Source organism: Psammomys obesus, unplaced genomic scaffold (genome assembly GCF_907164565.1).
Source record: "Psammomys obesus unplaced genomic scaffold, mPsaObe1.curated_primary_1811, whole genome shotgun sequence".
Classification (NCBI taxonomy): domain Eukaryota; kingdom Metazoa; phylum Chordata; class Mammalia; order Rodentia; family Muridae; genus Psammomys; species Psammomys obesus.
The window spans coordinates 21,489,287-21,503,763 of record NW_026596079.1 but is presented as its reverse complement, the minus strand read 5'-3'; the positions used below and the strand labels follow the sequence as shown (position 1 = coordinate 21,503,763).

At 41.2% G+C, this 14,477-nt stretch overlaps 1 protein-coding gene across 3 annotated transcripts in view; it reads left to right on the top strand.

Moving 5' to 3' along the window:
• Positions 1–14,477, top strand: part of Col14a1 (collagen type XIV alpha 1 chain) — a 220,025-nt gene that overhangs the window by 72,718 nt on the left and 132,830 nt on the right. For all 3 annotated transcript variants that reach the window (XM_055626634.1, XM_055626633.1, XM_055626635.1), the window contains exons 10-12: positions 11,037–11,188; positions 12,234–12,363; positions 13,816–13,961. In XM_055626634.1, the coding sequence (XP_055482609.1) occupies positions 11,037–11,188; positions 12,234–12,363; positions 13,816–13,961 (428 nt within the window). The remainder of the gene's footprint in view (positions 1–11,036; positions 11,189–12,233; positions 12,364–13,815; positions 13,962–14,477) is intronic.

The window sequence follows — 14,477 nt, the reverse complement described above, 5'->3', positions numbered from 1 at the left end:
TGCCTTTCTGGGTAGGGATTGAGCATTTTCGCCAGAGTCCTCCCTCTTGATTAGTTTCTTTAGGTGTATAGATTATAGTAGGTTTATCCTATATTATATGTCTATATGAGTGAGTATATATCATGTGTGTCTTTCTGCTTCTGGGATAGCTCACTCAGGATGATTTTTTCCAGATTTACAGATCATTTACCTGCAAATTTCATGATTGCCTTGTTTTTTATTGCTGAGTAATATTCCATTGTGTAGATGTACCACAATTTCTGTATCCATTCCTCCACCGAGGGGCATCTGAGCTGTTTCCAGCTTCTGGCTATTACAAATAAGGCCGCTACAAATATGGTTGAGCAAATGTCCTTATTGTGTACTTGAGTCTCTTTTGGGTATATGCCTAGGAGTGGTATAGCTGGAATGAGGAAGGGCTATTCCTAGTTTTCTGAGGAAGTGCCAGATTGTTTTCCAGAGTGGTTGTACAAGTTTACATTCCCACCAGCTGTGGAGGAGGGTTCCCCTTTCTCCACAACCTCTCCAGCATGTGTTGTCACTTGAGATTTTGATCTTAGCCATTCTGATGGTGTAAGGTGAAATCTTAGGGTCATTTTGATTTGCATTTCCCGTATAACTAAGGACGTTGTACATTTCTTTAAGTGTTTCTCTGCCATTTGATAGTCCTCTGTCGAGAATTCTCTGTTTAGCTCTGTTACCAATTTTTTAATTGGATTACTTGATTTGTTGCTGTTTAACTTCTTGAGTTCTTTATATATACCGGATATTAGTCCTCTGTCAGATATAGGGTTGGTGAAGATCCTTTTCCAATCTGTAGGCAGTCGTTTTGTTCTGACGACAGTGTCTTTTGCTTTACAAAACTTTTCAGTTTCATGAGGTCCCATTTATTGATTGTTGCTCTTAGAGCCTGTGCTGTTGGTGTTCTGTTCAGGAAGTTGTCTCCTGTGCCAATGAGTTCAAGGGTATTCCCCACTTTTTCTTCTAACTGATTTAGTGTGTCCGGTTTTATGTTGAGGTCTTTGATCCACTTGGACTTCAGCTTTGTGCATGGTGATAAGTATGGATCTATTTTCATTTTTCTACATGTAGACATCCAGTTAGACCAGCACCATTTGTTGAAGATGCTATCTTTTTTTTCCATTGTATGGTTTTGGCATCTTTGTCAAAGATTAGGTGTCCATAGATGTGTGGGTTTATTTCAGGGTCCTCTGTTTGGTTCCATTGATCCACCATTCTGTTTCTATGCCAGTACCATGCAGTTTTTAAAACTGTTGCTCTATAGTACAGCTTAAGATCAGGGATGGAGATACCTCCAGAAGATCTGTTATTATAGAGGATTGTTTTAGCAATTCTGGGCTTCTTGTTATTCCATATGAAGGTGAGAATTTTTCTTTCCAGGTCTGTAAAGAATTGTGTTGGTAATTTCATGGGAATTGCATTGAATCTGTAGATTGCTTTTGGTAAGATGGCCATTTTTACTATGTTAATCCTGCCAAGCCATGAGCATGGGAGATCTTTCCATCTTCTGATATCTTCTATTTCTTTCTTCAGAGACTTGAAATTTTTTTCATACAAGTCTTTGACTTTCTTGGTTAGGGTTACTCCAAAGTACTTTATGTCATTTGTGGCTATTGTGAAGGGTGTTGTTTCCCTAATTTCTTTCTTGGCCCTTTTCCTTGGGTATACAGGAGGGCTTCTGATTTTTTTGAGTTAATTTTGTATCCAGCCACTTTGCTGAAGGTGTTTATCACCTATAGGAGTTCCCTGGTAGAGTTTTTGGGGTCACTCAGGTACACTATCATATCATCTGCAAATAATGATAATTTGATTTCTTCCTTTCCCATCTGTATCCCCTTGATCTCCTTCAACTGTCTTATTGCTCTAGCAAAGACTTCAAGTACTATGTTGAAGAGATATGGAGAGAGTGGGCAGCCTTGTCTTGTCCTTGATTTCAGTGGGATTGCTTTAAGTTTCTCTCCGTTCAGTTTGATGTTGGCTGTAGGTTTGCTGTATATCGCTTTTACTATGTTTAGATATGTGCCTTGTATCCCTGATCTCTCCAATACTTTAAACATGAATGGATGCTGAATTTTGTCAAATGCTTTTTAAGCATCTAGAGAGATTATCATGTGGTTTTTTCTTTCAGTTTATTAATATGGTGGATCACATTGATGGATTTCTGTATATTGAACCACCCCTGCATGCCTGGGCTGAAGCCTATTTGGTCAAGTGGATGATATCTTTGATGTATTCTTGTATTTGGTTTGCAAGTATTTTGTTGAGTATTTTTGCGTCAATGTTCATAAGGGAGATTGGCCTGAAATTCTCTTTCTTTGTTGGGTCTTTGTGAAGTTTAGATACCAAGGTGACTGTGGCTTCATAGAATGAGTTTGGTAGTGTTTCTTCTGTTTCTATTTTGTGGAATAGTTTGAAGAGAATTGGAGTTAGCTCTTCTTTGAAGGGCTGGTAGAATTCTGCGCTGAAACCATCTGGTCCTGGGCTTTTTTTTTTTTTTTTTTTTTTTGGATGGGAGACTTTCGATGACCGTTTCCTTGGGGGATATAGTGTTATTTAATTGCTTTACCTGGTCCTGATTCAGTTTTGGTAAATCGAATCGGTCAAGAAAATTGTCCATTTCATTTAGATTTTCAAATTTTGTGGCATATAGACTTTTGAAGTAAGTCCTAATGATTGTTTGGATTTCCTCAGTGTCTGTGGTTATGTCCCCCTTTTCATTTCTGATTTTGTTGATTTGGATGGTGTCTCTCTGCCTGTTAGTTAGCTTGGCTAAGGGTTCGTCTATCTTGCTGATTTTCTCAAAGAACCAGTTCTTGGTTTCATTGATTCTTTGAATTGTTTTATTTGCTTCTAATTGATTGATTTCAGCCGAGTTTGATTATTTCCAGCCATCTACTCCTCTTTGGTGTGTATGCTTCTTTTTTTTCTAAGGCTTTTAAGTGAGCCATTACGTTGCTTGCATGAGGTGTTTCAAATTTCTTCTTGAAGGCACTTAGTGCTGTGAACTCTCCTCTTAGTACTGCTTTCATTGTGTCCCACAAGTTTGAGTATGTTGTGCTTTCATTTTCATTGAATTCTAGGAAGTCTTTAATTTCTTTCTTTACTTCTTCTCTGACCCAGCTGTCAATTCAGTAGCAAGTTGTTCAATTTCCATGTGTGTATAGGCCTTTTGCTATATTTGTCATTGAGGTTCAGCTTTAGTCCATGGTGATCAGATAGTATACAGGGATTATTTCAATCTTCTTGTATCTGTTGAGTCTTACTTTGTGCCCAACTATATGGTCTATTTTGGAGAAGGTTCTATGAGGTGCTGAGAAGAAGGTAAATTCTTTTGTGGGTGAAAGATTCTGTAGATGTCTGTGAGGTCCATTTGATTCATGACCTCTGACAGAGTTATTGTTTCTTTGTTTAATTTCTGTTTGGTTGACCCGTCCTTTGTTGAGAGTGGGGTGTTGAAGTCTCCCACTATTAATGTGTGGGGATCTATGTGTGGTTTGAGTTTTATTAAAGTTTCTTTTACAAATGTGGGTGCCCTTGCATTTGGGGCATAGATGTTCAGGATTGTGATATCTTACTGGTGGAATTTTCCCTTGATGAGTATAAAGTGTCCTTCTCTATCTCTTTTGATTAATTTTGGTTGAAAATCTATTTTATCGGGCTGGAGAGATGGCTCAGCGGTTAAGAGCACTGTCTGCTCTTTCAGAGGTCCTGAGTTCAATTCCCAGCAACCACATGATGGCTCACAACCATCTATACCCTCTACTACCCTCTTTTGGAGTGCAGGTGCACATGCAGATAGAGCACTGATATGCATGCAGAGGGGGAAGGAAGGGAGAGATTGGGATGGGAGGAGGGAGGGAACCACAGGGGAGATACAAAGTGAATAAAGTGTAATTAATAAAGAATTAAAAAAAAGAAAAAAAAAAGAAAACTAATGCCATAATACCTTAGTATATGAAAAAAAAAAAAAAGAAAATCTATTTTATCAGATATTAGAATGGCTACTCCTGCTTGCTTCTTGGGTCCATTTGCTTGGAAAGATGTCTTAGAGCCCTTTACTCTCAGGTAATATCTATCTTTGTGATTTAGGTGTGTTTCTTGTATGCAACAGATTGTTGAGTCTTGTTTACGCATCCATTCTGTTAGTCTGTGTCTTTTTATTGGAGAATTGAGTCCATTGATGTTGAGGGAGATTAAGGACCAGTGGCTATTAGATCCTTTGATATTGATGTTGGCTGTGGTAGTATGTTTGTGTGTTTGGCTACTTTTTGTTTTGCTGTAGTGAGGTTATTTATTTCCTGTGTTTTCTTGAAAGTAGTTAGTTTTCTTGGGTTGTATTTTTCCTTCTAGTATCTTCTGTAATGCTGGATTTGTGTGTAGGTATTGTTGAATTTTTTTTTTGTTGTTGAATATATTGTTTTCTCTGTCTATGAGGACTGAGAACTTTGCTGGGTACAGTAGCCTAGGCTGACATCTGTGTTCTCTTAGGGTCTGCATGATATCCGTCCAGGCTCTGCTGGCTTTCATAGTTTCTGTTGAGAAGTCAGGTGTGATTCTAATGGGTTTGCCATTATATATTACTTGGCCTTTTTCCCTGGCAGCTTTTAGTATTTTTTCTTTGTTCTGTATACTTACTGTTTTGATTATTATTTTTTTCTTTTTTTTTAATTTAATTTTTTTTTTAATTATCAGTTACATTTTAACTCTGTATCCCAGCCATGTCCCGATCCCTCATTCCCTCCCAGTCCCTCCCTCCCTCCCTCATCTCCACCGTGCCCCTTGCCAAGTCCACTAATAGGGGGGACCTCCTCCCCATTCATCTGATCCTGTTTTATCAGGTATCTTCAGGACTGGCTGCAAAGCCCTCCTCCGTGGCCTAACAGGACTGCTCCTCCCTTGGGGAGTGGGGAGGCCAAAGAGCCAGTCATTGAGTTCCTGTTAGAAACAGCCCTTGTTCCCCTCACTATGGGAAACCAATTGGTTACTGAGCTACCACAGGCTACATCTGAGCAGAGGTTCTAGGTTACATTCATACATGGTCCTTGGTTGCATGTCAGTCTCAGAAAAGACCCTGTGCCCAGATATATTTGGTCCTTGTGGAGCTCCTATCCTTTCCACATCATTCTAACTCCCCTTCTTTCTTATGATTCCCTGTACTCTGCCAAAGGTTTGGTCATGAGTTTTTGCTTTGAAGACACTGCTAGTTAGAGTCTTTCAAATGCGCTCAGTAGACTCCTGTCATATGTTCAATGCGCATCCCATCTGTCTTTCTAAACGAAGATTGATAATCTTACCCTATGTCCGCTCTCTTGATTATCATTTTTAGGTGTATAGATTTCATTATGTTTATCATATCTTATAGGTCTATATAAGTGAGTATATACCGTGTTTGTCTTTCTCCTTCTGGGATATTTCACTCAGGACTGTTTTGATTATTATGTGGAGGGAGGATTTTCTTTTCTGGTCTAATTTATTGGGTGTTCTGTAGGCCTCTTCTATTCTTATAGGCCTCCCTTTTAAGTTGGGGAAATTTTCTTCAATAATTTTGTTGAAAATATTTTCTGGGCCTTGGAGGAGGGAATCTTCTTTTTCCTCTATTTTTATTATTCTTAGGTTTTGTCTTTTTATGTTGTCTTGGATTTCTTGGATGGTTTGTGTCAGGAATTTTTTAGATTTATTATTTTCTTTGACAGATACATCAATTTCTTCCATTGTATCTTCCATACCTGAGATTGTTTCTTTCATCTTTTGTAGTCTGTTGGTTATGCTTACCTCTGTAGTTCCTGTTTTTTTTCCCTAGGTTCTCCCTCCCTGTGATTTCCTCCATTTGTGTTTTCTTTAATTTTTCCAATTCTATCTTCAGATCTTGAACCGTTTTGTTGATTTCCTTCACCTGTCTGACTGTATTTTCCTGTTTTTCCTTCAATTCCTTCACCTGTTTCTTTGAACATTCCTCTGTTTCTTTTATTTCTTTCAGTGATTTAATAATTTCCTCTCTGAAGGCCATAAACTGTTTGGCTGCATCTTCCTGTATTTCTTTACGGATGGCCATAATCTGTTTTATTATGTCTTCCCCTAATTCTTTATGCATTTTATTTGCTTCCCCCATTAACCTCTTCATAAGCATAGACGTAAGGTCATCTTCTTGAATTTCATTTATGTTAGGTTATCCCTGGCTACTTGCCCCTAGATAACTTGGTTCTGAGGATGCCATATTGTTTTGCCTTTTGCTGATTGTGCTTTTTTGCTGGCTTCTACCCATCTCTCTGTCTCAGGTGTCGTCTGTTAATTTCTGGTGCCTGCTGAGTTCTGGGGTGGGGAGAATCCACTTGGCGGGGTTTTGAAGTTCTCCTCTGCTTTTTGGGTATGGTCAACTGAATGGTGGTGCTTCTCAGGAACCGTCACAGTTCACTGCAGGCATTTGGACCTGTGTGGTAACTGTCTTGTTCAGGAAGGCTCTCCTCTCATCAGGAGAGGTCCTGGTAATGGCTGACCTGCTGCTGGGTTTCTTGCTCTGAATTGAGTGAGCAGTAGCTGTTGCTCTTAAGGTGTAATTTTGGGGTGCAGCCCTTTTGAAGAACCAGGAATTCCCACAGTTTTGTCAGTTTAGCTAGGGATAACTGGTTGAACCTTGGAGCATTATCTGAGGGCTGATGTAATGGCACTCTGGCTTTTGTAGGTCTGAGGATGCAGCTGTGTGCTCCAGTGCCCTATAGGTACTCAATAATGGCGGGTGAGCATAGCGCTCCTGCTTGCAGTAGAAGGCTAGAGCCTAGAGTCTACGTGAATCCAGAAAGTCTTCTGGAGCTGGGTGTCCTGAGTGTTGGACCTGATGATCCCCCCGCTGTGGGGTTTCCTCCTGACAGGGACACCCAGTCTTTGCTTTGGGGACAGCCGTTCTGCCAGTGATGGCGAGTAGAACCCGCAGACACAGACTTGCATAGCTCTGCCTTTCTGCCTTTCTGGTAATTGCCTGGGCATCTGCTGAAACTGGGTAATTTTCTTGAGACCTTTTCGGGGTGGTGGTATCAGCTGAGTGCTCTGAGATCAGACCAGCCCTTCCCCTCCCTGTGGGTTTGCACCTGACAGAGAAACTCAGTCTCTGGAGCCCTGGGGCCCACAGTTCTATCTGAGGTGGCGAATCAGGCACGTAGGCAGGATTCTGTGCTGGTGCCTGGGTCCCTGGCTCTGGCTCTGGGTTGGCTCCTGGGGCACCCACGGAACCCGAGTCTTTTCCAGGGGATGTCTGGGTGACCTAAGATTGGTCCCAATCGTTTCCTGCACCGTGGGGTTATCTCTCTACTGGAAATCTCAGTCTCTGATGTTGTGGTGCGCATAGTTTAGTCTGGGACAGTGATCAGAACCCGCTGGCGTGTAGCTCTGGGCTGGTGACCAAGCGCCTGATGGAACTGGGATCTTTTCCTTGGTTTAGCTGGGTGAGTTGGAGCTGATTGAATTCCCCACTGTGGGGTATCCTCTCACCTGGTAAACACAATCACTTGTATTTTATGGCCGCGAGTTCTGACTGCTGGTCAGATCCTGCTGTGCTGCTGCTCAGAAGGGGAGTTCTCCCGGCGCCGCCATCTTGCCAAATCACCCTAACTTCTTTTTCATCTCCTTTTAAGATTTTGATGCTACAAATTAAATATATATTGTTGTATTCCCACATGTATTTGAGTTCTATCATTATTAGCTCTTTAAAAAAAGATCAGAGATAGGTTGTGTAGCACAAACTGGCTTTGAACTAACTGTAGTCCAGTTTGACCTTGAGTTTACCATGTAACTGGGATTCAAGGACCTTGAATTCCTTGGTCTGCCTGTGTCTGCCTTCCAGGTGCTGAGCATGTAGGCACACCCAGCTCTGCCTCTCTTTGAGTTTGACTGTTCTCTCTTGCTCAGATCAGGCAATTTCTAGCAAAAAAGCTTGTGGATTCTTCCCTCTGTGCACATCACTGCTGTTAACCCTTCATTAATTTTACTAACGCTTTCTTTTTATTTGTTTGTTCTCTGGGAGTTTTATGTTGTCATTGGCTTCAATTGTGTTTTTCATTGTCTTTTGCACTAAAGCATTCCACGATGGCAGCCTTTTCTGGTTTAAGTGTCTCTTCTGATGCCACCCTGGCAAGCGTGGAGAGTAATACTTCATTCCTGCAAGTTTGGGTTAGAAGTCTGGGTTGCTTATTTTGTCTTTTGGTTTCTCAGGAAAGAATGGCTACTCACTAGCTTTTGATTACTATTCACCTTATTAGAGAAACAGGAGTCCCTCATTTCTGTCCCCCAGGTGGCTTCTACTGACACTTCTGTGGGAGTTCTTCCATGTTGTATGGAAGTTGTCTCCCAAGAGAAGGAGCAGAGGTTATCATGACCAGCAGGCAGGGTTGGAAGTTTGGCAGGCCTTCTCTGTCATCAACACTGCTGTCACAGATAGGGATGGAGTAGGATGGGTTCTCTTACTTTCCATCTCACCCTGGCTTGGATGGAGGGATGAGACTGGATGTTCTGACATACTACGGAAACCGAAACAGGATGGAATTTGGGGGCCTTGTTTAACCTTTACTGTGATGAGTTATGGTATCAGAGATGTGGAGTAAGGTTTTCTGTTTTGTTTTGTTTTCTTTTGTTTTAGTGTGTGTCTGGAGTCACTGTCTGGAAGTGTTCTTTCTTTGTATGCTAGCTTTTTCCTGGCCTTTGATTAGAGAGAACAGTCTTTGTTAGAACAGCTCTTGTCTGACTACATTGATGTTTCTCTGTTGCCTGATGCCTTTACCTTTCAGTTAGGGGCATTTGAGTTATGAAGAGGCAGGAAAATTTCTTTTGTGATGTTTCTTAGGTCCTGCAGTGCCTCTCACCTCTCACTTCAGCGTCTTCTCATGCTTGTCTTGTACATGATATCCAGAATTTTTAGTTGTACTTAGAGGAGGGTAGAGAAGAGTACACACACTTTCTCTTCTTGGTAAAATTCATCATTGTCATTCAATCCTTGCCCCTCGCTTTATTGTTGGTCTGTAGCATACACCTGGTTCATAGGATCTGGAAAGAGGGAAGTATCAGGATCTTTTTTTAGGAGTTTAGTTTTATTTCTTGCATCTGTTGTATCTAGTAGAGTTTTACTATTATGTTTGGCTCATTTCCTTCTCTCTTCTATTATTCTATTTTCCAGATCTCTTGAGGCTGGGTGTGGCACCCAAACTCTAGGATTGTGAACAAATTTGTCTGACCTTTAGAATAAGGCTATTTTAGATCTGAGCTTTTCCCACATTGCTTTGTCTATACACAGACAGACAGACAGACACAAATCTGTACATCTACTTGATAAGAAAACATGTACTAGTTAAAGTGTTCAAAGCAGTTTGGAATAGTTTTCCCATTTGTGTAGTTATTAAAGTTCTTTTGGGTTTCCTAGAAGTTTGAGAAATCCTAGAGAGCAATCTCTTTATTCTCATTTTTAATGTTGTATTCCCTTCCTCTCTACTGAGATTTTAAATGCCCCCAATGTTTACAGAACCATTTCACATGCTCATGGCATGCACATGTGTGTACAGAGTAGGTGGGTATTCAGTATGTGTCAGTTTCTTTTCCAACTTTTTTTGTATATATAATTATTTTTCTTCATAATTTATTCATTATATATCCTGATTGAAGCCACATCCCTCAACTTCTCCCAGTCCCACCCTACCTCCCTCTTTCCCTATCCCCTTCCAGCTAGTCCACTGAAAGGGGGAGTTCTCCACTATTGCCATCTGCCCATAGCTTCTTAAGATTCATCAGGACTGCCCTGGTCCTCTTCCTCCATGGCCTGGCAAGGCTTCATCACCAGGGCGAGTGATCAAAGAACAGTTAACTGAGTTCATGCTAGAGGCAGCCCTTGCTCAACTCAGTGGGAGATCCACATGGAGACTGAGATGCCAATTGGCCACATCTGAGGAGGAGGTCAAGGTTCTCTCCATGCATGATCCTCCGTTGGTGTATCAGTCTGTTCAGAACACCCTGAGCTCAGAACTTTTAGTTTCGTTGATCTCCTTGTGGGACTCTTGACCCCTTCATGTCCCTCTATTCCCACCTTTCTTTTCCTCCAAACATATGTGCCACCAAAAAACAAGGAAATTATGAAATTTGCAGGCAAATTGATGGAACTAGAAGAGATCATCCTGAGTGAGGTAATCCAGAAAAAGAAAAACAGGCTTGGTATACATTCACTTATAGGCAGATATTAGCCATATAATATAGGATAGCCATCTACTGACCTAAAGAAGCTAAACACTACGGAGGACCCTAAGGAGGATGCTTAAATCTCATTCAGAATGGCAAACAAGATAGACACCAGAAGCAGTGGAAGAGATGAAACAGTATGGCAGCCTATTATACAGGATCCTCTGAAAGAGTAACCCAACAGGGGATTGAAGCAGATGCTGAGACTCAGGGCCAAACTTCGGGCAGAGCATAGGGCGTCTTTTCCGGCTTTTATGCTTAGATAGCGATCACTTGCTGACTGGACACACTCAGTGTAGACGGCCCGTCCTCTGATGCAGAAAAGTTTTTGCAAGAAGCCAGATGCACTCTTACCTCTAGAGTGCTAATTGTTAGACCTGGTGTTCTCATCACCTTTATTGTGTCTTCCTGTCTTCACCTACAAAACACAGGCAGGAGCAGTAACTGCTGAGAATTAAATGACACCCTTAGAGAATCAGGAGAGTATCTTTGGTTGTGTGCACATTCACTTAAATGATGGTTCTGGTTGTTTGTTAACAGTCCTTGTCAGGGAGTTTCTGAGGAAGAAGGACTGTGTTTTATTTCAGTTTGGATCCTAAGAATCTACCTCAGTGAATGGTTTCTAATGGACACTAAAGTTTTGAATGAATGAATTAGCACAGGACTTAATAACGGAACCAACTTACCCACAGAGAAGACCTTTGGGGCCCCATTGCATCAGCAATTGCTACTGACTAGCGGCTTTTCTCAGGTTTATTAGAATAACTTGGGAAAGCAGATCTATTTGATGTATTTCTTTCCTTTAGCCTCAGCCCTCGCCACCATTGGGCCACCTACAGAGCTGACTACTTCTGAAGTCACCGCCAGGAGCTTTATGGTTAACTGGACTCACTCCCCAGGAAAAGTGGAAAAATACAGAGTGGTGTATTATCCCACCAGAGGCGGAAAGCCAGAGGAGGTGACGTGACAGTCTTTTCAAACTTCTCCATCCCTGAAGTTTTAATGCTGGGAATGAAGCAGGGTGTATGTGTAGGACATTCTTCTGCTTAAATATTGGGAGTGGTTTGAAATAGGTTTCTACATGTCTGCGTTGTCCCTCTGTCTTTCCAAGTGTGGTATCCACACCTTCTCTCATCCCATCATCGTCATCCTAAGAACGGATCAAGTATGCACTTATAACCTAATGTACTTTTCTTCTCCAAATTAGCAAGTTCTAAATTGACTAAGATTTCCATCCATCTTTTTCTCTTTGGGAGTGGCCAGGGGTTTCTGCCACAGTGAAGACTGTGTGTTCCAAATTATGTGGTAATATGAAGGGCTGGTCCTCTGGCCTTTGGAATTTGCTCAGCATTCACAGAGATCAGGGCACTGGAAAGCCATCGCGAAGCTGCCGTGGTCAGTTGCCATTGCAGGAGAGCAGCTACTGCCAATGGTTGGGCTCTTCTCCTTCCCTGCCTGGATGCAGTGATTCACTGAGTTAAGACATGATGAAATCTCCATTTCCTTTTGTTGTTCTAACCTCTAATTGACCTCAGAGGTTTCACAATGTTCTCTACCGAGGCAGAATCTGTGGGTTTCTTTTTACTTTCAAGTGTTACAGAAATTGATCATGGAGTTTCAAATCATCTGCTTCAAAGAGAAAAATAAACCAAAATCCTTCCAGTGGTTCTATTTTTCTCATCACTAGCAAACCTTTAAAATGCTTCCCAAAGTTCCATGGGGGAAAATTATATTTACTGTTATCATGTGGATGTGACTAGGACAATAACTAGCTCTGGAATGACACATTAACATTATGTGTGAATTAAGAAATAACTTTGGATGCATTCCATAAAAGTGCATTTATTTATGTACAAAGACAAGGAGAACTGACTGCTACAGCCGAAATGAAAACACAGCACAAATCATAAAATATTTAATGAGATGTTCTTGAGGGAACTTTTGACTTTTGTCTCAATTCTGATTGTGAGATATTTCATCCTTTCAAACTGTTCTTTCAACAGGTGGTGGTGGATGGAAGTGAGTCTTCCATAGTGTTGAAAAACTTGATGTCTTCAACTGAATACCAGATAGCAGTGTTTGCAGTGTCTGCCCACACGGCTAGTGAAGGCCTGAGGGGAACAGAAACCACATGTATGCATTTAATCCCCGTTTATTTCCTAAGCTATGCTTCTGCGGCTTATTCCTAAACCGGGCTGTTCAGGGTGGACAGACACCCTGATTAAAAGTTACAGGAAGTAGCTGTCATGATGTATGTGGGAGAGGTTGGTGCCGAAGCTGCAGTTTTGCAGCTGTGTGTATGGAATAGATTTCTGGTGTGCTTTAGAGGGGGCAACAGTGATGGTGAAGGAGACAGACTCTTCATTCATTCATTCATTCAACAAACATTTTTAACGTTTACTTTGAACCAAGAGCTGGGCCAAATTTGTTAGTCGGAATTGAGACGTTCAGGACTTCTTTCTCCCAGGGGAGTATTGAGGGAATTACAACACATTCCCCTTATTTATTCATCTCATCATAATTCAGTGAAACTTCTGAATACCGACAGTCCCTTCACGGAGCGCAACCACAGTTACACATATGCACACTGCATGCGCACACACACATACATGCACGCATACAGGCACCTACCTACTCAGATAATCATACAAGATAATCTTAAAACGATCATTATTAGTCATTTGAAAGTCTGTGTGCTTAGTACAGGCTGGGCATTATACCAAACTGCATTTCATAGAACAATTACTACGTAAACAACACTAAAAAAAATTATTCCAGGGCCGTGGTGCTGTTCCTCAGTGCAGTGCTTGGCTTTTGACTGCCAATAATCTGTAAGGCCAGTGTTGATGTTTCTGTTTTGTAGAAATATGTTTTCTCTTTTTTAAAATTAGTTTTAGGTTAGCACACGAAGTGATGGTTTCCATTGTGGTATTTTCATACATATGTATCCCATTTTGTCCTAAATCATCCACTTCCTGTGCTGAACTTCCCCATCCTTCCATCTCCGGCTGCTTCCCTTCCATATCCCCCGAGTAGTTTTCCTTTGCAGAAATAGTATAATGGCCATCCTTCCTCTCAGGGATGTTTCAGGATAGTACAAGCCGAGTCTGCAAAACAGGGACATTTGAATATGTTAGTGACATGAAGTGTTGTTGGGACTTCAAAAGAAACATGTGCAGAGAGATTCAAGTGTAATCAAGTGCTGATCTTGACAATGTGGCTAGAGAGCCAGGTGTCATCATGTGTGAGGGATCTCGTTATGCTTGGAAAGAACAAAGTGATGTTTTTCACCAATGTTGTTTAAACCTCAAACCTTGAACTAGAGGCTTTATCCTAATTCCTTTCTCCTAACTCTTGAAATATGGCTGGCATCGGTTTGTTTTGTTTGCTTGTTGTTTGTTTGATTTGAGAAAGGATGTCACTCAGTAGCCCAGGCTGATCTTGAATTTGAACTAATCCTCCTACCTTCTTCTGAGTGCTGGGATTATAAGCATGATCCAGAAGGCCTGGGGTGTAGTTTCTTTGTACTTCATTATTTCTAGAGGGCAGTTGTGAATGAATATGACAAACAGCTTCTTCTTGCAGTGGCCTTACCCATGGCTTCCTACCTCGAGCTGTACGATGTGACTGAGAACAGCATGAGGGTCAAGTGGGATGCGGTGCCTGGCGCCACAGGATATCTGATCCTTTATGCTCCTCTCACAGAAGGTCTGGCTGGAGATGAAAAAGAGGTAACTCCCGCCTACCAGTTACAGCCCAAGGACCTTTGCCTTTCAGATGAAATTTTTGTTGTAAAAGTTGATTGTGTAAAATTCAGAAAATTCAAATTGTCAAAATAAAAACATAGGTGGTAATCCCACTACCTATACGTAACTTTAAAAAGAAAAGCAACAAAAACAAAACAAAACAAAGACTCAAAAAAAAAAAAACCAGTCATGCATTAATTTACAATGCTGAGGATTACATTCAGGATCTCACATGTGCTAGGCAAGATGTACTACTGAGACACATCCCCAGCCCTGGTGACGACATTTCATTTACAATCTTTTTTAGTGTGTTCTATTTGCTTTGATTTCCCTTCGTTTCTTTCTTTCTTTTTATTCTCCCTCCCTTCTCCCTTTCCTTGCTTCCTTTATGGTTCTGGGAATCAAATCAAGGGCTTTACACATACTAGGCAGGCAACTTACCTCTGAGCTCTACCCTTCCACCCCCCTTTACTATATTTTTAAAAGACTGTGTTATATCTT